Source organism: Ruditapes philippinarum, unplaced genomic scaffold (assembly GCF_026571515.1).
Source record: "Ruditapes philippinarum isolate M1 unplaced genomic scaffold, ASM2657151v2 ctg6754_1_1_1_1, whole genome shotgun sequence".
NCBI classification, from domain to species: Eukaryota; Metazoa; Mollusca; class Bivalvia; order Venerida; family Veneridae; genus Ruditapes; species Ruditapes philippinarum.
In genome coordinates, this window is record NW_026864123.1 from 13329 (window position 1) to 38203 (window position 24875).

Genomic DNA, 24875 nt, shown 5'->3' on the forward strand with positions numbered 1-24875 from the left:
ATCCCATCTAGGGGCCCATGCAAATAAAAGAAATATGCATTTTATTTTTTATCTTCTTATTTTTTTAATTTTTGGGTTTAACGCCGCTTTTTAACACATTTTTCAATTATAGCGGAGGAAATTTTAAAGAAACCAGTTTTTTTTACAGTAATTTAACCTTTTTCCCTTTTTGGAAAAAATGAAGGGGTCCGAGGGACCCTTTAAAAATTTCATACACCCGTAAAACAATTCTAAAAAATATTCTTTTTAGTCAATACGGGAAACGGGTCCGAAACCATCCTAAAACCGAATTTAGCGTAAGACCACTTTACCGATTACACCGTGGGGAAAAAGAAGAATTTTTCAAAGTTAAAAACCTTTATTTTGTTCTCCCCTTTAAAAAAGGAAAAAGTCCATTTATTGCAACCCTCATAAACACCCGGTTTTTGGGGTGCTTTTGGGTTTTTTTTTTTTCCTTTTTTTTTTTAAATTTTTTGTTTTTAAAAACCCAAAAGTTTTTTGTTTTTAAAAAATGGAAAAAAGATAACGTCAAATAATACATTTTTCGTTTCAGTGGTTAAAAAAAATTGCACAATTTTCTAATAAAAAATATTTTATTTAATTTTAAAATACAGAAACCTTTACAGAGAAAAAAGCCCTTTTTGTGAGTGGTTTCCCAAAAGGAAAAATAGTGGAACTTCTTTAGAAAAAAAATAATATTTTGAGCCCCCCCCCTTTTTTATACTTAAATGAACAAGCAGTAAAAGAATCCCAGATTGAAATTTATATTGGGGTTTTTTCATTCGAGTCTGCAGTTCAATATGCTTATTTAAAAATTTTTATATTTTTTATTCAGTAAAGATTTTGCTTCCAAAATAGTTTATAGTTTTTCACATTTTAAATGCTTTATTTTTTAATTATCATGACATTTTAATTAAATTTTAATTATTAATCTATTTTTCAAGACTTAAAAATGGGAACAAAATTTAAAAATAAAATAAAAGGTTTTTGTTTTCTTTTACAGTTTTTTTAAATATTCTTAAAGGGGGTCCCTGAAATTGGAAAAAACCAAAACACTAGCATTTAAAATTTTTTACATAAATGAGCTGGGGCACTTTAAAAAGAAATATTTTGCGAAATGTTAAGAAAAAATTTCTTTGAAATAAAAATTAAAATCGTATTTTTTTCTTTTTTTAGCCCGATTTTGGGGGAAAAGCGTTTAAAACCTTTTATTTTGAATAATTATTCTGGAAAAACGAAAATGCGGGAAAAGCTCTTAAATTTGCAAAAATTAAGTCTAAACCCTTTTAGGTACATTTATCTGGAAAAAAAATTTTTAGTTCCATTTTATGTCAAAAAAACCCCCCAGTGGAGTCCCCCTTTTTAAAATATATGAATATTATTTCTGAAAATTTTTTTTACACTTTTTTCACACATTTGTATGCTATCTTTTTTTAATTGTTTTTTTACGTTTTTTTTTGACACCGGGGCTGTTGTTTTTATGTGATTTTATAAAAAGTGTTTAAAGCTAAATGTAAGAAAAATAAAATTCTCGGGTATAAGAAAGCAATCTAATATTCTACTTATTATAAAGCAAAGGGAATTTATTTTTTGGGTTGAAACTAGTTAATTCAAAATAATAAAACTTTAAAACAACATCACAATTATAAAATTTAAAATTAAAAGAGTATGAACTGTGCCCTGCAAATTTAGGAAAGCATTTAAAAGGGGATTGCGGTTTAAACATTGTAAATGGGGTCATTAGCGAATGCTTTCAATGAGAAAATAATAACAAATTTTAAAAAAAAATACATTTCAAGTCCCCGTGTTGTTTATACTTACATCTAATGTTTGAGTAAGAAAACTTTATGTGTTTATTCTTTGAACTCCAAAACCTATTAAAGTCACCAAAACATTACGTTTAACTACCCCCTTTTTTTATTTTAAAAAAGTAAAAGCAAAATATCTTTCGCTTACCCTAATTTTTATTGCATAAATATTTTTCCCTTTACTATCTTACAGCTAAAATTTTAGCAAAATTTACCCTGTTATTTTTTTTTATTTTTCAATCTTTTTGCGATATCCGCGTATTTGCATCAAATATGGGCTCGAACGTAGAGAAAAATGACGTAAAACGCAACTATTAAGTAAAAAATTTAAAAAAACACCATAACAAAGACATACATTTCTGAACATTATAAAATTAAAATGAATGAAAATCGAAAAAAATTATAAAAAACAGACCGGTTTATTGATAAAAAAAGCAATTTCGCCCCACCCCATAGAGGGCGCTTTACTCATATAAGCTGTTTTTTTATAAAAAAATGCTGCAGAATAAAGCTCAATATTTATAAGTTGCGTACAAAAAACATCAAAAATTGAGATGTTTCAATTCGGGCGGGAAAGTAGCGAGTACCTTAAGTTTTTCTTTAAAATATTTTTGACTTGAGTCAATAACTTTTTTGGGTGGCCCCTGTCACCGAATTGTTTATGTAAAATTAAATATTTTTGTAATGAGAACACTCACATGATTTTTTTTAGTTCTATTTGTTATTTTTTTTTCAAGGTGTAAGAATTTTAAATTAATATCTCAAATATATTTTACGCAACAAAGAAAGTCCACTAATTTTTGGATAACCCCTCGTATATTGGTATTTGTATACTTTCTGTCTATACAAAGGAATGCAGTTTTATTAGACATACAGCTGTAATGAGCAGTTCACAGATGGCTCTTTATTGCTCACCTTAGTGAAAAACTAAGCTAAGGCCAGTTGCAGTTTTCTAGATTTCACAATTTAAAACTATTTCTAGCTCTGGTGAACTAAATATGCAATGAACACAAACCATATAAATTCATACAAGGACATCCAAGGCAAGTTTCAAAAGAATATTAAAGATATAGAAAACAACTGTGGACAACTGATTTCAAACAACGGCCAACTATCAGTCCTATAAGCTCACCTGTGTCACAGAATTAAGTAAAAAGTAAGTGTAAAGTTTCAATATTAGTAGTAACAAAATTGCTTACGAGGGAAGAACAAATCCTCGTCCATGGAACAGGTCTTTGGCATGCTGTGGCAAGATGAGTGATTTTAACTTCTCGATCTCTCTCTGAATCTGAAACCTGAGAAAAAAACACAGTTATACTACTTATTATATACATTAATGAAATATTTAGAAATATTGATGAAATAAAATGCATATTTTCATTTTCCGTATTTTCACTGCAAAAAATTATTTTTCGCTACATTGAAATATATTTTCAATATTTTCACTGGTGTCTGGTTGTATTCTTCTAAATTCAGCCAATTCACAAAATTTAAGTGGAAGTCTTTCAAATTGTATTTATAAAAAGAGCAAAATGGATAGAATAAACAGAAAATTCAAGTTTTTTATTCTATAAATACACTTAATACAGGAAATTTTTTTTAAACCCTTGTGATAAAAAAATTTATCATTTTTTCATACCGCTCAAATAAAATTTTTATGATTTCCATCTAGATGAGCCAAAATATTTCAATAAAACAAACCGGGAAAAAAAATTACAAATTTTTTTGGGGAAAAGAAAAAATTTTTCAAGTTTTAAAAATTAAAAATTTTTTGGGAAAACAGGGGAAAATTGGCAAAAAAACAAAAAATTTTGGTGTGGGAAAATTTGGGGCCAAAAGTATATAAAAAAATTTCCATTTTTAACATGATTTTATATTTAATTTGAAGTTATTTATTTAAAATTAAACTAACAATATCCCAATAATTATTTTAAACTTGGTTTTAAGTAAAAATAAAATAATTTTTATAAGTTGATTAGCCCTTTTAAAAAAAAACTGCTCGATCATTAATCATTTATAAAAAAATCAATAACCATTAACCCAATCTATCAGAAAAAAAATCAGAAAATTTTTTCTTTGCCAAAATTTTTTTAAAGTTTATAAAAACCTATTTTCCCTATAAGAGTGACGGACATGAGCTTTATCAAGTCATTAGAAAAGCAGAGCTTTTCATTGGTAAATTTTCAAATCTGACCTAAATATAAAAAAAACCAATCGGGAAATAAAATTTGTAAATTTTAAATTTGATACGTAAAATTCTTTGAATTAAAAACTTTTAAAATTTTTAAACCCTTTTGTTTACAATGAATTGTGTTTTCGAAAACATTTTTTCCCAAAAAAAAAATTCAAAACTTTTTGAAATTTTTAAAAAATTTCTTTCATATTCATTGCAAAAATTTTTAAAAAAACTTTTTACTTGCCCAAAAATTGAATGTCCAGGGTACAAAATTTTGTCTCTTTTTTTTTCTGTCTGTTTAAGTAAAACCTTAAAAACATGGTAGGGAAAAATTCCCAGTATTTTTAAACACAGGCAATCCCCCAATATAAAGTTTCCCATACCAGCTAGTCAACCCTTTTCTGAGTTATTATGTTTTGGTTTCATTTTACAAATCCATTTCTCAAACGGGCAAACATTTTTTTTTAAATTAAATGTAAAATCTTTTAACACGCTTTTTAAAAAACACAATTAAACGTACCCCTTTTATTGAACTCTACTTTTTTTCCACCCCAAAAAGGAGATCTAACTGAGCTCTGTGAGGGAGTACTTCTCGCCGCCCCTTTTTCCCTTCGTAAATCGTTCCCCTTACCGAGCTCCGCGTTTTTAACCTCCCCTCTGACTCATCCTGGGTCCAATTTGAAGGTAATTTATCATACGTGTGGGCATTTCAGTAACTGATTATAACAAATCCAACTTTGGTTTTCAGTTTTTAAAAACATAGTCGATTTTATCACCGAAATGAAACGTTTTACCTTTTCCAGAAAGTGCTATCAACATTGAAACGGGAAAATTATGACAAATATTAAAATTTTACATCCATTTTTAAAAAAAAAATTAGGGTTTAAACTCTATAAAAAAAAACCATAACAATTTTTTTTTCCTCTTCATTTTTTTTTTAAATTCACGTCAATATTTTAAACCTCGATTTTAAAAAAACATGACATTAAAAGACCCTTTTTTAATTTTTTCTATCTCATTTTTCATGTATTACGTCTTAGGGTATTAAAAATTGGATTAAGGTTTAATTTTTCCCCCAAAATTTTCTCCAAACAAAAAACTTATAAATAAATCCTGGTTTCGGCTTAAGTCAAAATTTTTTAAATTTGTTTGCAACATGGGGGCATATTATACAATTTATTTTAAACCCAAAATCTTTAATTTGAACTATATTATAAAAGTTTTTTAAAAAACTTTTCAATTTTATGTAATAAAATTTTAAAAAATAACATGACCAAAAAGTTTAAAAAGGGGTTAAAAAATCAAGCCCTGTTTTGGAAAAGTCAATAAAATGGGGGAAAACCTCGGGAAAATTGATGTCTTTCAATTTTTTAGTCCACGAAGTAAAAATTAAAATTATTTGAATGTTAGTATATTTTATGTATGATATAAATTTTGAAATTTTTGCCCTTTAAAGAAACCCAAAAATAGCAAAAAAAATCAAATTAAAGGGGGAAAAAATTGAAAAAAATACCAAATAACCCAAAGTTTATCTACTTAAAATGTTTGTTATAATAATCTGAGATTATGCAATGTTTGATAAGTTCTAATAATTCTATTATACATCTACCCATTCTGTTTATAAAATCTAATGAAAACCTGTTGATTATATGCCTTTAGGAAGTATGGTTAGAGGTATGGTTGATAGCTTTTTGAAATAACAGATTAAAACCTGCCAATCATTTTCAAACTTCACATAATTATTTTTCAGAAAAAAAGGGAGGTCCAGCAAATGATTAAACTGGGGGTTACACACTATTTGTCTAGATCTATATTATGGAGTCACATTAATTTCTAGATCTAAAAAAAATTTCAAAAAAAATTTCAATTCCCATCATGTAAAAAAACAAAAAAACTCTGTGGAGTCCTTTAAATCATTGTCAAAATAAACATTGTTGTATTAGGCACTTTGGCACATACATGTGAAACAGTCTGTCAAGAGATTATGATACAATATAAACTAAGGTGTCAAATATAAGCCTCATGGGCTGATCTGGTCAGTCACATCAAAATAACCGTTTATTGGCATTACTTTGTAACCAAACTAAACACAAGATTACTTAATGTCAATTAGAAACTAATTCTAAAAAGATGTAATAAAGTCAATCACCAGTAAGTTATAGCATAGACCAAAACATTTTTAAAAGTTCACTTAAAGTCATCCAGCTAAAATGCGCTTTAACACCAAGTGAATTAGAGATGTGGAAGAGTTTGCTTTGCCCACAACTTTACATATATTAGTATAAACTGACCTGATCAATATATCCTTTTTCTGTTCTAAGGTTTTTTGGGTTCTGGGGGTGTGAGTTGATTTTTTAATATTATGCTTAAATATAATTCAGCAGCCAATTGCATTACTGAATCTTGTCTTGTTTGTTTTTGTTTTTGGGTTTACGTAAACATTGACAACAATATAAGGTCATATCGCGACGTTCCCAGCTTTAATGGGTGGAGGGAAGACCTCAGGTGCCCTCCGTGCATTATTTTAGGCACGAACGGTCACCTAGGTAGAACCACACGGACGTTTCGTAAGCCTAGCTGGAATAGCTTCCTCGCATGAAAGAATCCAAAGTCCCTGGTCGGGATTCGAACCTCCACAGCGGTGAGGGGCAGGGGTGGGTTTAGTCAACGCCTTAACCACTCGGCCACGGCCGCACCCCTGAATCTTGTCACATAACTGCTACTGCCCGCCGGAAGAGGTGGCTTACTTATAAAGGTGTCTGTCTTTTAACCTTGGAATTGTGTGTTTTAGCCTTATTGACACTAACACTAGATTTATCAGGAAGCTGACTCGATGGTTCAAATATGCAACAAATTTCATCAAAAGAAGTATAAATAAAACATGTCTGTAAAAGAACAAACTTCCACGGGCAGTATGAGCATATCACAGTCAAATATATCATTATATAAGATTATTTTAAAATTGATAATGTCAATTAAGTTAATTAAAGTGCTGTACCCGTCTAAAGCCTTGGCAAGATCCCAGTTGTACCGATCTGTATGAAGCATCATACCACGTTTAGGTATACCGGACATCCAGTCTATAGTGCCAAAAGTGTCAAAATGACGCCGTGCCACCGGAACCTTCTTCATCATTGTCGATGACCTATATATAACAAAATCAAGATAGAAAATAACATGAAATAAATGCATGAATCATGTTTACCTTACATTTTAGTGGCAACATGGCTAAGTAGTTAAAACATATGAATAGTAATCTGACTAGTAATGATCACTAGTCCCGTGGGTTCAAATCCAAACCAACGCCAAACTGTTGTTTCCTTGAGCAAAGAAGTAAAAAAACTCATTGCCCAGTGCTGGTTGGTTCAACAAACAGATCGAAAAATGTTTCTATAAGGATAAGGCATCCTATAAAATAGAGAAAAAATTTACCTTTCTGAACGTGTATGACAAATTTGTCCCACATTGACTTTGGGACTCAATACACTCTTAATTTAATTTGACTTAAGTCTGATATCAAAATAATATAAATAAGCATACAATACTGAACAATGATTCAATACAGTCTGGACAGACATAACCTCTATGTCTTGCTTTTGCTGGTCAGGCTCTATAAAGGAGGCTTTCAAGTTTTCAAGTTTTATTGAATAATTATATCCCAGTTTGCATTACAATACAAAAACATGAGACAAATACATTTGTATAATAATGAATAATAATAAACAGACATGTGAACATGTGAGGGCAACACTGTATGAATATATTACATTTAAAGATATATTTATTATTTTAGACATATCAGTGTAAAGTACTTCAAGTTTGAAAAGTTAAATAATTTTACTTGTACATCTTCAAGCAACATAGTACTTTCCCCATTAGAATTCTATAACATCTTTATTTTAGAGAGAAAAAGTTATGTATTATCTGTATTAGAGATCAATTCATTGATTTATTTGGTTTTAATGGCACATTTATGTAATACTAGTAATATATTACAGCATCAAAGGGTATTAAACAATTCAAGTCTATGTGACATTTTCACAATTGCTTTATCAATCAGCCATCATAATTTCCTTAACAGCAGGTAAAAATTAATTTTCTGTAGACCTTAAAGTTTGTTGCAGTTCAGTTCAGTCCCTTTAAGCCTTGCTTTGAACTTGGATCAGTCCATCTAAAATTATAGGGATTTAAATATCAAAATGCACAAAATGTACAAGAATTGAGCTGAACCAACAAATCTAAAAGAGCCTGCATCAGGTCAGGCTGCTCAGATGTTTAAAGCAGCATTATTAACCTTACAGATGTGCGAAAAATATTTCAAGAAAATCAACCTTGAGTAAAATGTACTAAGATTTTGAGAAAAAAAAACTTAAAAGATGCAATATTCAATAAATAATTTACTTGTCATTTGTGAAAAATGATAGAAGATTTTGTAGAATTTATCGCAATATTTCTGCTGCATGACTAACTCAGCAAGGGCTAATTTTGTATATTCAGACCTCTTTATGGTAATTTACGACTGGATTGAATGTACTGACAATCTTTGCAATGTGTACATAATTTTCTGTGTTCACTTCACAATATTTTACTTTTATTTTAAATACATTTTCAAAATTGTCATAAAAATAAGCATGAATTTGGAGGCATGCTGCTTTAAGGCTAATTACAGCAATGGCAATTTAAGGCTTAAAAGATCAAGAATGCCAGAAAAAAATCACATGCATGAAATACATTTTAAAAGATCATTTGTATATTTGATATAGGATTGTTTATAGAAAATTTGCATATATTTTGAAGTGGGAACATTAAGAACTTTTAAAGTCCATATAATTATATAAACACATAAAAGAAGTCTGCATTTAGAAAATTTGTTTTATTGATCAATTTGCATGCATATGGTAAATTTGGAGAATTTTGCAAAGTCTATCATTGATGTATTTTATATATGACTCAGTCATTTAAACTTATGTAGAAGCCCATACATCTTAAAAACCTGTAACAACTTTTATGCTGATCAATCTGTTTAATGGACTTGTTTGAAATTGGAAATGTTGATAATGACTAGTTTCGGGAATTTGAATATCAAAGTACTTCAGGTTTAAACATATTACAAGATCTTGCAACATTATATTAATCATTTTCGATTCCTGGTGACTACTTGGAACCAACCAGTACTTAGGTGTCACATATGATGAAATAATTGGTCTTGACCCAAGTGGGACTTTAACCCATGATCCCTGGGTTGAGAGGCAAAGTACTTAAAGGATGTGCAGGTTGGCCAAACATATATTATCAATGCTGTTGCCACATTCAATGTAAAAATAATTTAGTTCAAACACAATCTAGCTACATCATATACAAACTACCGCCACACGTATATAAATCATTTACACACATTTAAGGACTAATATTTCAAACTAATTATTCAATGGTAGTGCATACTTGATAAAAATTCAAGCACTTCAAATCAGCATTTCAATATAAGATCAGATAAGCTATTCAAACATTTTGGCAATGATCAGCTGATAGCCGAAATAACTTACAATAAATGATTTTATAACTGTCTGAAATACTTATACAAATTGGTCTCTTTAAAAGGATCACTTTGGGCAATCTGAAATCAAAACCGCAAATCAACCGGAGCTCTATTTGTGAAGTCTTTTTTTAACTTGATTTTATAATACAAATGAAGCCTTGAGTTCTATTACATAAAGTGGAGAGTCTATTAAAGTTCAAGTGTCAAAAAATTGATGTTCTTCACAGAAGTTTGTATTTTGGTTGTTATCAAACATGCAATGAAATTTTGAAATTCAATAACCAATTAAGAATATTGATTTAACCATCACTATGCTAAATGTCTTAAATAACCGACCACATCTATTTTTCAGTCTGGAGAAAACCGTTTATCATTTTCAGGGAAAATTTCAAAATAAGTACTGATCAGCGGTTCAATTTCAAATATAGCAAGGTGGTTTTTCTGTCTGTTCTCATTGCTGCATTGCAGCAGACTACAGTTTAAATGGTTAAGAAATGATAATACCTCATTATTCTTAATTTAAAAGTGACATTTTCTTTGCCTTAAATATCAATAATATTATGAATTACTATTATCCATATACATGTATCACTAAACAAAATGACTATACAGTTAAAGAAGATATATCTCACATCAGTGACACAAACCAGTCATAAGGGATCATGTTTGAAAGACAAATTTTGACATCATAGTCCTCTCCTGTCCAAAGATCACAAGATAGACAAAAGCCCTCTCCTGTCCAAAGATCACAAGATAGACAAAAGCCCTCTCCTGTCCAAAGATCACAAGATAGACAATAGCCCTCTCACCAAATTGACTTGATGGACAAAAGACCTCCAACCAATTTCAAATTTGATGGAAATGGTACAAAGTCATCAAATTTTCAAGAAAAGTCAAAAACCCCTTCTATAATTTAAAAAAAAAAAAGAGTTCAAAAGTTCTCCCAAACTGAAATAAATAGACTGTGTTTATAACCTGAAAATTGACTTTCTTTGGCCTATAATATACTCTTGGGGTCTTTATTATTGAATAAACTGACTATATGAGATTATCTTGTGATGATTAAATAAACCAACTTTGGCATTAAAGAATTAAAGGTCTGATTACTGTACGGATTTAAAGATTTCTCTCGTAAATCTGATTTTGTATTGTCTTGAAAATATAGGTCAGTTTAAGTTTAAATGACACTGGCAGATAAAACAGTATTAATTCATTAAAGATATTAATGGTCACACTTATATCAATATGTCAGGTGCAAAAATTTAGAAGAAAGATTTTATAGAAAATCTTTTATTTTAATTTATTTGTTTGAGTAGATTGACCTGAATTAATATCCAGCAAAATTGATTTAATTAAACATATCTGGATAAATGTGATTATAATGTCAACAAAATGATTGTCTAGATGGGACTTTAAGATAATGCAATACTTTTAGAACACTTTTAAAATAACAGGAATAATCAATATTTTGTAAAGAAAATTCTAAGAATTTGAAGTGGGTAAATAAAGCTTCTGATAGAGAGCCATTTGTTTAATCATGTTCTATGTTGCATTATGACTGCTTGAAGTGACCTTATTGAATTTTTTGCTCTTTTGTATGAAATTGTAACTGACCTATTTGTTATACATGGTAATTTACAAACAAATCAGATAAATTTTCTTATACCAACATGTATTCTGAAACATTATAAGGAGTCAAGTGAACATATTTCAACTTATATGGCACCTTCAAAGTTTTTTCCCATTCCCTGACTGCTTAATTTGCATAATTGGCCTGTCCTTTTGAAGATGGAAATATGTGTTTTAAAATGATTAATTTGAAACTCACATGTAACAGGACACTAAAACTAAAATGCCTTTGAGAAATAAAAATCATAGGATTCTCCAGGCTTAATTTAATGGACTTTTAAGATGTAACAATGTTGTTAAATAATACCACATTCAAACTACTATTAACTAAAAGCGACAAAAACACACAAAAATAGCTCTTAAATACATTATTCCAGTCCTTAAATTCTAACACAACATCATATTAAACATAGCATTTAAAATATAACCAAAATATACTATATGCCAGACAAAAAATACGTTAGAATCTAGCTATACAACAATAGCATATTAAACATGCACAACTAACACATGACTTACGGAGGTACAGTTGATTCAGCACCATCAAGTCGACTACTTCTCCCGGCACTTTTTTTTAAGATATCATACATTAAACTGACAATCAAAAAGGTCTTTCTTGTAAAACTTTAAAAACTTACTATAATCTTTGTCACTAATGGATAATATATGATTTTATTTAGGTAATTGTAATGAAGACATTTAAACAGATTTATTGAAACTGCACATATATTTTACGATGATAATGAATGAAATATAGGATTTTTCAAAAGTGAGATATATACCCTATATAACTCACAGTACCGTATATCACTCACACTATATCATTTACTATAGCTCCCTGTACATGTATTGTGAATCTGTACATCTATCTAGTGAAAATAACTGACGCCATTTTTAGTGCATTGTCTTAGGAATATTGTGATAAAATTACTTTTTTCTCTTTCTTTTTTTTGGGGTCTGGTTTTATGTCACACCAACACAATATAAGTCATATGGCGACTTTCAGCATTATTTGTAGAGGAATACCTCAGGTTCCAATCCCTGCATTATTTCACGTACAAACGAGCACTTAAGTAAAATCACGGACATTTCGTAAGCCAGCAGGATAGCTTTCTGTTGCTAGCTGAAGCTCAAACTAACAGTGGTGATAGGCAAGTGCTTTGAAGTCAATGACCTTAACCACTGGGTCAGGAACAACCCATAAAAAATCCTTTCAATAAAATACATGTACTACATGAAAAAGGACAAGGACATAACAGCACATTTAAGCTTAACTTACATGAAATTGTTAGGTTGGTATGGTACTGGATCAGGATTTATTGAGAACTCTGTCCCTTCATCAGCCTCTCTTCTACTGTTGTTGTACATAGAACGCAGCTGGAAAACAGAAAATATGGAATACAGAAAAGTATTCTTCACTGAGTATATTTTATAGTGAATTACAGGACATACAGCTATGACAAAATAAATGTACAGTTTTTGATGTTCATGGAATAAGGCTGAAAGAAAATAGCAAGGCATAATGAGGTAGGTTATGTGTACATGGGTGCAAGTTAAAAAAAAAAACCCAGAAAACCTTAAATTCTGAGTATTATTTCAAATGATTTTATACAGAAAAAGAGAGCTTTCAAGAGTAGAAAAAACCTAAACTTCAGACAAATGCGTGAAAACTTGTATCCATGAGTGTAATTAATAACACATACTCTTGCATGAAAACAACTCACCATGATATGCATGAACAGAAATGACTAACATGCATTATGGGAAAACATTATGTGGGCAGGCATTTTTGTTGCAGGTTTTACATATGAGTAACCCAGGGCACCTTGCAAAAATAGCTTACTGCAATGATAGCCCAATTAGTTTCATCATCAAAACATTATGGTCAAATTACATCAGACTAGGCTAGCCAGGGTATAACCATGACAATATGGTTTCCTTAAACAAAAAACAAAATGAAACACCAAATTACCGTGCCAGATGTAAATTTATTCAAGAATAGAGCTAATATTCATCTTTTGTCATGCCATAACATCTGCAGGAGCGTGAAGCTTTACTTAATCACTCACCCTGCCATTAACCTTCTATGGCAGTTATTGTTTACAAATAAATAAGCTGTGATTGAGTTACTGTTTACAATGAATGCAACATGTACTATTGTTTGATTTTATTAACCTGTCAATTCCATACTGATTATACGGTCAATGCACAGAATATATTAATATTCGATAAATTATCGGTAAATTCCGTGAGATTTAAGCAGTAAGATATGATTAAATTCATCTGGTTTCAATGCATAAGTTACACTGACCGTTATAGCGCAATAGGGTAAACTACGGGTATATAATTTCTAAATGTCGTACGTGATGTTAGATCGAGACAGCGTATGTCCAGGTATTTTTTCTTATTCATATTTTCAACATTTTTGAAGTTAAGGTTGTTCTTATTGTTTTAATAGGTTTTGCACTTTTTTGTTAATACTATACTTTTGTATATATCATCGTTAAAGAATTAATATTTTAAATTCATTCGGATTAAGATCAATAAATGTCATTTCAGTGCCGTAAAATACAATACAAAACGTGACAATTCAGTGTTTCTTATTTGTTTCATATCTGCGTAGAAAATTCTGAAAGCGCTTGACCATTTTCATTATAATATACTTAAAAATAAAGAAAAATATGTCTTAAAATAAGTGACGTCTAAAAAAAAAGTCAAAAGAAGGGATCGGACCTCGGACCTCTCATACATAAGGTAATCACTTAACCGACTTTGCTATTGCGGATGTTACGAGAACCTACATTAAGCTAGTGGGAGTTTTCCAAACGTTAGCTATATACTCCATATTAATTCTCGTAAAAATAAACGGACAAAACCGAAGTAGGATCGAATATTTAAATGAGTGCTATAATGTATTCAAAATTGACAGGTCAATAAAATCAGACTATACATGTGTTTACATAATACGCATGTGCACAATAGCAGAACAGAGACTATTCTATAATCTAATTAGTCACAATTTTACAAATCTTATATGTCTGTTCTTTCCCAATGAATCAGAAAAAACAGATTTATTATTTTCAATATAATTATGATAGAATAGATACCAAGCATAAAAGATATAATTTGCTATCACATTTCAGTAACAATATATAGTTATACATATATACATGTATATGTATATTACATATACATTTATTATTGCTAAAAGGGGCTCCACTGAGGTTCAAAGGCCTTACAACATGAAATTTGAAAATCTTACAAATATCAAGTGAATCAGTCACCTCAATTAAAAAAAACCTCAGTGGAGTGAACAATGTATTGTTTTAGTACACTGTCATGTTATTTCTGAATATGTGTATTAAAGCAAAGAAATAACATTACACAGAAAACGATTGTCATATTTAGTTACAGTATGTCTATTCTATCCAATGTTATTCATCATGTTAAAAAAGTATCAATTAATAAACAAGAGGGCCATGATGGCCCTGAGGTCGCTCACCTGTATATAGGCCCCCCCACCCCCAAACGTTATAGGGCCAATTTAACCTAAGGGCTTTTATTTGCACAAACTTGGTAGACACCCATAAGAAGATGTTTCATGCTAAACATCTAAGCTGAGTAGCTCATTGGGCTTTTTAAAAGAAGATTTTTTTAAAGTTTTTACTATACACATATACAATGTAGTTAAAAACAATGACACCCCTGGGGCCGGGCCAGTTTTGACCCAAGGACTTTTATTTGAACAAACTTTGTAGACACTTACTAGAAGATGTTTCATGCTTAATATCTAAACTCTAGTTATTTGGGTTTTTTCAAAGAAGATTTTAAGTTTTTTGCTATACACATATAAAGAAAATCAATGACCCCCGGGGCGGGGCCAATTTTGAACCCAGGTCTTTTATTTGAACAAACTTTGTAGACACTTACTAGAAGATGTTTCATGCTTAATATCTAAACTCTAGCTATTTGGATTTTTTAAAAGAAGTTTTTAAGTTTTTGCTATACACATATAAGGAAAATCAATGACCCCCGGGGCGGTGCCAATTTTGACCCCAGGGCTTTTATTTGAACAAACTTGGTAGACACCTATTAGAACATGTTTGATGCTAAATATCTTAGCTAAGCTCTTTGAGTTCTTTAAAAGAAGATTTTTTAAGTTTTTACTATATCACCGTGGGTAAGCAACTTTGGTCACGTGACCACAAAAGTCAACGTACACGGCCAAAAAAGCTCTGCTGAGGTAATTTTTTTATTGATTATTTTTCTATCGAGCCAATTCAAATTATGCTACATAGCCTACCGACTGCGGCAATTCTGATGCTTTCTAAAAATGTATTTGATGTCGTCCAACGTTTTGTATTTTTATTAAGATCATTCAAACAATATTTGCAAATTGTCGATGACAACGTACACACTATTGTGTAAAAGTGTTGATAATAACTTAATAAAAGATATGCATGCCAGTGCTAAGTATTTCAGGTCTTAAGATACAAAAAGAGAATCTTTTAATGAAAAAAAAAGAACTGGTTTCCCTGCGCTGTCATTTTTTGTATTTATTAAAAAATTGACCAACTTACAGAAATGTCAACGTACACATACTGTCTAGAAAGTGTCAACGTACACACTCTATCCCAATTTAGTTTGATAGTGGTCTGAACTTGAGGCTGCTACTTCGAAATACATGTAGGTGGCTTTTTCCAACAAAAAAGTTGGCTTTCAATTTAGATGCCCTTTCAAACTGTACATTATAAATTACTATTATTTTTACAAAGGAAATAGTTTAGAGTGCATTCATTTCATCACAAATAAGCTTAAACAACAACCTTTAACTTGTTATGTTATAAAAATTTATTTGTACTTTTGTTTTTAGAAGACATATTTCCAGTTACTCAAATTGCTTAATGATAAGCTGAAACAGCCGTTTTTATATTTTAAACTGGATTAATATAGATCGTATTGCAATATAGATCGTAATAACAGTCATCTTAATAACGTAAACAGCCAGGATAAGGGTCTCTTGCTCAACCAACTAGTGCCTTTCGTAGCAGTAAAAGGGTTTAAGGTTGACGATGACGCCGAGTTACAATTTTATATTACCGGTTTTTCAGCAGTTGTGTCACTTGATCCCTAGCTATGATTACATCATTTATGTCCTATTTACATTATATTTTCAAGAATATATCTACTTGCACTTGGGATGTAAAAAAAATATCTTATAAACAATTCACAATTTTATAGGTTAGTTAAGGCAACAAATTATCCTTATGTTAAATGGTAAGTTACTAGTACCAAGTTTCTAGTATAATGCTTTTACTGCTCAAGAAACCAGTTTACTGGAAAATGGTTACAAGTAATAAATTTACTGGAAAATGGTTTTCTAGTAAATAAAATTTACCTATATTATTTTGTACGCATTGTATGAGCTATAGATATGAATCAATGACATTGTTTAAACATTAAAAAAGTTATATCAAGTACCACAGTCATATGACCCATAGAAATGCTACAAATTATATATTGGAAATGATTGTTACAATGCACTAAAATGTTTATCGACATTTTGCTCAAATAAAATGGTTTGCTTGAATTTAAAATTTTGATTGCAATGCAAATTATTAAAATGTATGGAATTTTGTTGAATACATATCATAGACTTGTAAATAAGTAGACATGGTTGGCAAAATTTTCAGTGAAACAAAATGGGCAAAGAAAACTGTGAATGCAAAAATATGTATCACGTATATTAAGCCTCCACATGTATTAAATAACAATGTATATAACATGTGGCAATTATAAAACTAATTGCAAAGGAGATATATTATTGAAATATAATGTTAATAGAACGTTTGTGATGTAATCATAGGGTTAAAATGACATAACTGCTGAAATGCTGATAATACCTATAAACTAGTCACTCGGCGTCATTAACACCCATTGCCGCAGTGATTTTTTTCACTGTATTTTACAGCCGAATAAAGGCTGTTTCCCCTAGCCCAAAATAAGTATATTTTCCCCTCAAATGCCTAGTGATCTTCATTTCCAGAACCGTGACTTAACAGCAACTTACTTATATCATCTAGAGGACAGAAATCTGTCCCTATATATAGCCTCTGTTATGTACCATGCATGTTAAATGAATTAATTTTGTTTCTTCATAAAATGTGTGGGTAAATTTCATTTTCAGTTGTTGGAATTTGATTTCAGGTTTTCCCCCTTTTCTGATTTATCGCGCAATATTTTCTCCTTCATAAAGCAACAGGTTGTTTTGAAAATTGAAAAAAAATCACTGATTGGCAACTTTTGTTGCTACAGAAGGCACTAGGTTGGTTGAGCAAGAGACGCTTATCCTGGCTGTTTTCATTATTAAATGACTGTAAAATGATCTAAATTAATACAGTTTAAAATTGCTGTTTCAGTAAATCATTAAGCAATCTGAGTAACTGGAATTTTTTTTTCTTCTCAACGAAAACCACAAAAGAACAAATAATAACATAATAAAAAAGTTAAAGGTTGTTTAAGCTTATTTGTGATGATATGAATGTACTTGCAACTTTTTTCCTTTGTATAAATCTGTACTTATATACAGTTTGAAAGGGCAATCTAAATTGAAAGCTAACTTTTTGTTTGAAAAAGCCACCTACTCCGAAGTTGCAGCCTTATGTTCAGACCACTATCAAACTGAATTGTGAGTGTGTACGTTGACATTTTCTAGACTGTATGTGTACGTTGACATTTCTGTAAGTTGGTCAATTTTTTAAATAAATACAAAAAATTACAGCAGAAAACCAGTGAGTTCCTTTTTCATTAAAACATTCTCTTATATATTTCAATACCTGAAATTTTACTTAAAAATGACATGCATATCGTTTATTAAGCTTTCATCAACACTTTTACACTAAAGTGTGTACGTTTGTCATCGACAATTTGCAAATATTGTTTGAATGATCTCAAAAAGTACAAAACGTTGGACGACATCAAAATACATTTTTAGAAAGCATCGGAATTGCCGCGGTCGGTAGGCTATGTAGCATAATTTAAATCGGCTGGACATATAAATAATCACTAAAAAACTTACCTCAGCCGAGGTATTTTGGCTGTGTACGTGGACTTTTGTGGTCACGTGACCAAAGTTGCTTACCCACGGTGTATATGCATATAGGGAAAATCAATGTCCCCCCGGGGCGGGGCCAATTTTGACCCCAGGGCTTTTATTTGAACAAACTTGGTAGACACTTATTAGAACATGTTTCATGCTAAATATCTTAGCTCTAACTCTTTTGGTTCTTTAAAAGAAGATTTTTTAAGTTTTTACTTTATGCATATAGGGAAAATCAATGACCCCCCGGGGCGGGGCCAATTTTGAGCCCAGGGCTTTTATTTGAACAAACTTGATAGACACTTATTAGAACATGTTTCATGCTAAATATCTGAGCTCTAACTCTTTTGGTTCTTTAAAAGAAGATTTTTAAAGTTTTTACTATATGCATATAGGGAAAATCAATGACCCCCCCCCCGGGCGGGGCCAATTTTGACCCCAGGGCTTTTATTTGAACAAACTTGGTAGACACCCATTAGAAACATGTTTGATGCTCAATATCTTAGCTCTAGCTCTTTGAGTTCTTTAAAAGAAGATTTTTTAAGTTTTTTACTATATGCATATGGGGAAAATCAATGACCCCCCGGGGCGGGGCCAATTTTGACCCAGGGCTTTTATTTGAACAAACTTGGTAGACACCCATTAGAACATGTTTCATGCTAAATATCTTAGCCATAGCTCTTTGGGTTTTTTTAAAAGAAGATTTTTTTAAGTTTTTACTATATGCATATAGGGAAAATCAATGACCCCCAGGGCGGGGCCAATTTTGACCCCAGGGCTTTTATTTGAACAAACTTGGTAGACACTCACTAGAAGATGTTTCATGCCAAATATCTAAGCTCTAGCTCTTATGGTTTTTTAAAAGAAGATATTTAAAGTTTTTTCTTTCGGTTGCCATGGCAACCAGAGTTCTACATGGAATTAAATTCTTTGAACAACCAAAGGAACATTCCTGTGAAGTTTGGATGAAATTGGCTTAGTGGTTTATGAGGAGATGTCATTTAAAGTAAAAGTTTACGGACGGACGCCGGACGGACGCCGGACGAAAAGCGATCACAAAAGCTCACCCTGTCACTTTGTGACAGGTGAGCTAATAAAAAGTACAGAACATGTTATATTACTTAAACTTGAGCAGACGGAAATCTATACAATGAAAACTGCATGCTGCTGTAAACCTTCAGTTTACTCAACTGTTTGAATGGCGGCATGGCCTAGTGGTTAACATGTCTGACTAGTAATCTATTTTAGGATTGCTGGCCGCACGGGTTCAAGCCCGTCAGGGACAAGCCATTGTTTCTGTGAGCAAGAAACATAAGTCATTGCTTAGTACTCAGGTTGGTTCCAGGAATGGAATAAACTTACAGTTTTCAACACATTTGAACTAAAATTAATTAAATAAATTAATATAAACTAATTGTTAATATGAACAATATCTGCTTTGAATTTACAACCGTTTATTATCAAATGATTGAAATTCAAAAATTATACAGTTGTGTGAACAGCTTCTAAGAGTCTTGACAGACTGCACAGAATGTTCAGATTGGGCCGCTTTGCATGTGTAAGCTATGACATCAGAATTACAACTGTAACTTACATACATTACAAATAGTGAGAAAAAAAAATTAATAAGTAACATTCCATTTAAAAAGGAAGAAAAACAAATTAAATACATGCATTCTTTGCAAAAAGGTCGCCAAATTGGTTACGCCATATCAGCAAACAAACTTAAGAATAAAACAAGGATCTGAACATCTGATGTATCCGGAAGTCTGAATTCCGGATATGCAGATGGCCATTTCCTCTCCAAATGACATCCCTAATTTTTAGCAATTATCAAAAAACAGAATTTGTTAATAATTTCAAAATTTAATTGAAATTTCAATTTACATACGTACATGTACACTATTTATAGAAGTATCAAATAGATATAATTTCTGACTGGCTTCTGCATGGGTCCCCTATTAGCTCTTTAATCATTTTATTTGATTTAACCAGTTTTACCAAATGCTCCCATGGAGCTTTTTACAACAAAGTATATGACACATGATTTTAAGAATTTTGTTATGATTACACATGATTTTAAGAATTTTGTTATGATTACACATGATTTTAAGAATTTTGTTATGATTACACATGATTTTAAGAATTTTGTTAATTTTGTTATGATTACACATGATTTTAAGAATTTTGTTATGATTACACATGATTTTAAGAATTTTGTTTTACACATGATTTTAAGAATTTTGTTATGATTACACATGATTTTAAGAATTTTGTTATGATTACACATGATTTTAAGAATTTTGTTATGATTACACATGATTTTAAGAATTTTTTTAACCAGTATATAAATTATTTGTTTCTCAACACAGACACTTGTAAAAAATGTAATCATAAAATATTTGACCCTTAATTTTAAATACTAGTGTGACAACAGTAATTCAAATATGAATAAATAAGTATTATTTATAACATTAACATCAAATATTTTAAAATCACTAACTTTACAAGTTCACGAGCTAAATCCCACACTCATGCAATCACTCCATAATTACATAAAGTTTGGAAGATTGAAATAACATATCATATAAAGTATCGAAACTTACATTATCTGGAACCTCAGGTGATTTGAGCGGCTTGTTTGCCCTCTAACACAAACTGAGTGATCCGGCCGGGTCCCTTCATGAGGGGTGAAAATTACCCTTGGGTACTCTTGTTCCTCCATTGTACCCATCATTAATGCTTAATTGTCCAATGTCAATGTAACATATAGTTTAAATGATCACCTAGATTTCATACTGTTTCTGTAAAAAATGCAGTCTTATATATTGAAGTAAAAAAAATTCTTTTTTAAAATTTCAAGAATAGATACATTCCTATTATATTTGTTTTAATTTTTTGTAATGTTCTTTTTAATTGTATCCAAAAAAATTAAAAAACTGAATTGAATATATAGAACTTTTTTTTTTACAAGAAATGAATTTTTCAAGAAATTTTGATAAAACCGTCTACAAAAATAATCCTAATTTATAAACAAGTATGTTTGAGTGCATAAAAATATAGATTATAAATGGTTTTTTTTTAAAAAAACAATCAAATACATTTTATTATTTTTAAAATCTAAAATCTGCTTTTTTTTTTTTTTTAAAAAAAAACAAAACCTAAATTTTTAATACTCCATATAATTATATAAAACAAAATTTAAAAACCAAAATTTAGACTGCAATTTTTTTCTTTCAAATTTTTTAGTTTTTTTTGGGAAACCCCACTATTGGGTTTTAAAACAAAATGACTTGTTTGGCCCTATTGCACATTTTTTCTTTATTGCCACATTTTTAATTTTTTACGGGGGGGGAAATTTTTTTTTTTTTTGGTCAGAAAAAATTTTTTTTAACGAAATTTAAATATCAGCATTATAGGAAAAAAAAACTATTTTCCCAAACTCCTTTCATTTAAAATTGGGAAAAGACGTAAAAAAAAAGTAAATTTGGAATTCAAAAATTTTTTCCTTAAACGCACCATTTAAATCCCCCTTTGTTTCGCCTCTACCCCAAACCCTGCTTTTTTTTTTATAATTGCTTTATTTTTACTGCTATACAGTTTCTTTATATAGAAACAAAATCTTTAGAAGTTTCTTATTTTTTTATGATTTAGGTAAATAAATAAATTTTCCAAGTTAGATCACAGAACTTTTTTGATTGCCTAACACATAATAAATTTTCCAACTTGTAGAGAGAAAAAAATAAAACTAAACTGCAAAGCTGTAAAATAGAACACAATTTAACAGACAATTAAATAGACCCAATTAACTAAACTCAAAGACTTAAAAATGTGCATAATTGGTAACTATGGGCTTGAATAGTACTTAGTCCTATCATGAGGTACAAGGTATTCAAATCTAATTCAATAATCTTTCAATTCAATGTATCCAAATTACCGATAAAATAATAACGCCCGTTGTTCAATTTAATGTATATAGATACCAGATAATGGTTTATAAAATCGGCAATAATGTAAAGTAGGTAAATCCTCGGGATTTTAAAAAACGTATACTTGACTCCGCGATCTGTTTCAAAATCAAGTAATAGACAGATGTGTCGTGATTAATAGATAAGCAAAGTTAAAAGGATTTTCGTATATATATTAAAGTCTTGTTCAATGTAATTTAAGATACTTTGATAAAAAAAAAAATAAGAAGAAATTTTAATTTATTTGAACAACTTTTGATAAACCACTTTTAAGATTGCATGATTGTTTAAACACCTGTATCAGGTACTTGTTAAATAACTTCAAATCTCTGCCTGCTTTAACAAAAAAAAACAACTGATGTTTGAATAAAATTTAACTTAACCCTTGGCCTGCTATATTTCTATAATTTGAATTTGAAACAGTCCACTTTTGGTTCCAGCAGGTAAAGGGTTAATCTTATTTAAATGATTTTTTTTGCAGTTCAACTTTTTCCCCTTTTTTTCCATTTAAACATGGTAAGTCACATTCATGATTACAATATTAAACCACCACTAGAAAATGTAAAATAGTGTTATTATAGGACAATTTTTCAGATGGGGGTAGTAATTAATTTCTCAGCATTTTCTTATCAGCTTTCAAACTTAGCAGGTAATATTTTAAGATTATTTCATTCTTTGCTCATTGGGAACACAAAGTATATACACCAAAAATATAACTTTTCTTTTTTCATTTAAAATCATTGAAAATCATTGAAATCCACCTTTTGAAAATTTTAAAAACAAAAAAAAACTTAATGGGAAAACCCTTTTTCTTCAAAAAAGACCGGGGGTCAAATAAAATTTAAAATTTTTACCCTCCAGTCAGCTCGATTTTCTAAGGAAAGCGTCGGGCAGGTTTTAATTTCCCATGATTCCCGGTTCGGGTTCCTGTAAATTTTTCAGGTCACTTTTATTGAAAATTTATTTTGAAAACCTTTCTTTAAAAGTCATTTTCAAAGAACCTCCCCTCTGGATTGCAAAAAAAAATCAGTCCCCTTTGAAAAAATTTAAAAGGGAAAATAATACTTTGGGAAAATTTCTTGAAAGGGCCCGCCCAGGGAAATTTTTCAGGTGGCCCGAAATTTTATCTGACAAAAATTTAATTGGTTAAAAAATGCCCTTTTATTCCCCAAATTTAAAAAAATACCAACAGCATCACACAACCAAAAATTTGACATTATCCTTTTATAAAATTATTGGACCTATTAAGAAATCACATTTTGTGTCCAAAAAATCAACTTATGTGTCCAGAAAAATCAACAATACAGTCAAAACACATTGTGGTTCACCATGCATTACCAGTTTTATTAAAATATTGATAGAAAAAGGAATGTGCAAAATTTCATTATGTCCATGAGACTTAGTTAAAAATTCAATGTGTTGGTCTTGCCTGAAAGAAATTTTTATTTTTTTACATTGCACAAACACTAAAGGTCATTTATTGCAACTTTTCAGCTTTATTGGTTGAGGGAGATCTCAGGTGCCCCTAAATGCCATTATTTCAGGCACATTAATGGGTATTTTGAGTAGAAGAACCAATTTTCCATAAAGCTAGCCTGTGATTTTTAGAACAGTTCACCTTTAGTTTAAAGAAATTCCAGTACAAAAAATACAAAAGATGTGCCACCCAACAGAATTATAAAAAGCCTGGTCAGACTGCAATTTGGACTGTAGGCCGGGCGAGGCTCAGCCTCATTCTCATACAAGTGACATAGGCCAGGATAATTCCAACTATAACTTAAAATGTTTGTGTGTTCTAAAAGCATAATATGGGTCCATCCACAATTTCAGGAACTGAGAGTTCAAACCCCAGACATGTCACCATTCAAGTCCTGAAATAGTTATTTAAAATTTCCAAAATGGTGACCTATTAATTTGAATTAAGTAAAAATTCACTGAATGTGATTAAATATATGTTATTAGTTTAATCTTACCCTTATCAAAGTAAGATGTTTATATGCTCTCTCCTCACGTTCCTTTTTAGAAATAACTGTTTCTGGCATCAAAGTCTTGACCTTTCCATTTTCTAATTCATCCAAATTCATAACTTTATTACAGTGCTTTAGTTCACAATAGCTTGTCATTTTGAATATCAATATATATTACTTTATTTCTGCTATGCATTATATAAGTATTGACCATTTTTTGTCCACAATATTTTACAAGAAATCCTGTAATATTCTTCTTATAACAGCATATGGCACCAATATCTTTCTTCATTTCTTGATCATTATTATATTTTGATATTCAACAATGATAGCTCTTTTAATAAGCCATCACTAATGAATTATTGATAATCAGTTATATATCGGTGATAACTAATTAATTATCTATGATAATTGATAACAACAACACATCACCATACAAATTATTATTCCTGTTGCATAAATTCAGAGTCGAATCGTCCTAATAATTGAATAAATTTAGAGTTGAATCAACCAAATCACATATCCCCTCCCTCTTTATTAAACAGTAATAACGAAACAACACACAAACACTTATCAAATCCTTATGAACAAAATAATTATATGTCCTTAATTAAGCATTTTTATCATAACTGTCATCTGAATATATATCATTGTATAGATTTACTACTAAATAAAGAACAATAATTCTCTAC

The 24875-nt window shown here is 30.2% G+C and overlaps 1 protein-coding gene across 1 annotated transcript; it reads right to left on the bottom strand.

Moving 5' to 3' along the window:
- Positions 1-4629: 4629 nt before the first annotated feature.
- On the bottom strand, positions 4630-24339 carry LOC132724488 (uncharacterized). The gene is made up of 5 exons (XM_060709362.1): positions 24190-24339; positions 12429-12526; positions 11669-11716; positions 6983-7129; positions 4630-4651 (listed from the first exon to the last, which is right to left on the bottom strand). The coding sequence occupies exons 1-5, from the start codon at positions 24337-24339 to the stop codon at positions 4630-4632; spliced, it is 465 nt and encodes a 154-aa protein (XP_060565345.1).
- Between the last annotated feature and the right edge of the window lie 536 nt (positions 24340-24875).

Bases quoted from the DNA above. Each gene is read 5' to 3' on its own strand.
- LOC132724488 (XM_060709362.1), bottom strand. From the start codon at position 24,339: ATGACAAGCTATTGTGAACTAAAGCACTGTAATAAAGTTATGAATTTG. The intron at 12,527-24,189 runs GTAAGATTAAAC...TCTGTTTTCCAG, and splicing joins AACATCTTACTTTGATAAGG to CTGCGTTCTATGTACAACAA. The intron at 7,130-11,668 runs GTAAGTCATGTG...TGTTATATATAG, and splicing joins GCTGAATCAACTGTACCTCC to GTCATCGACAATGATGAAGA.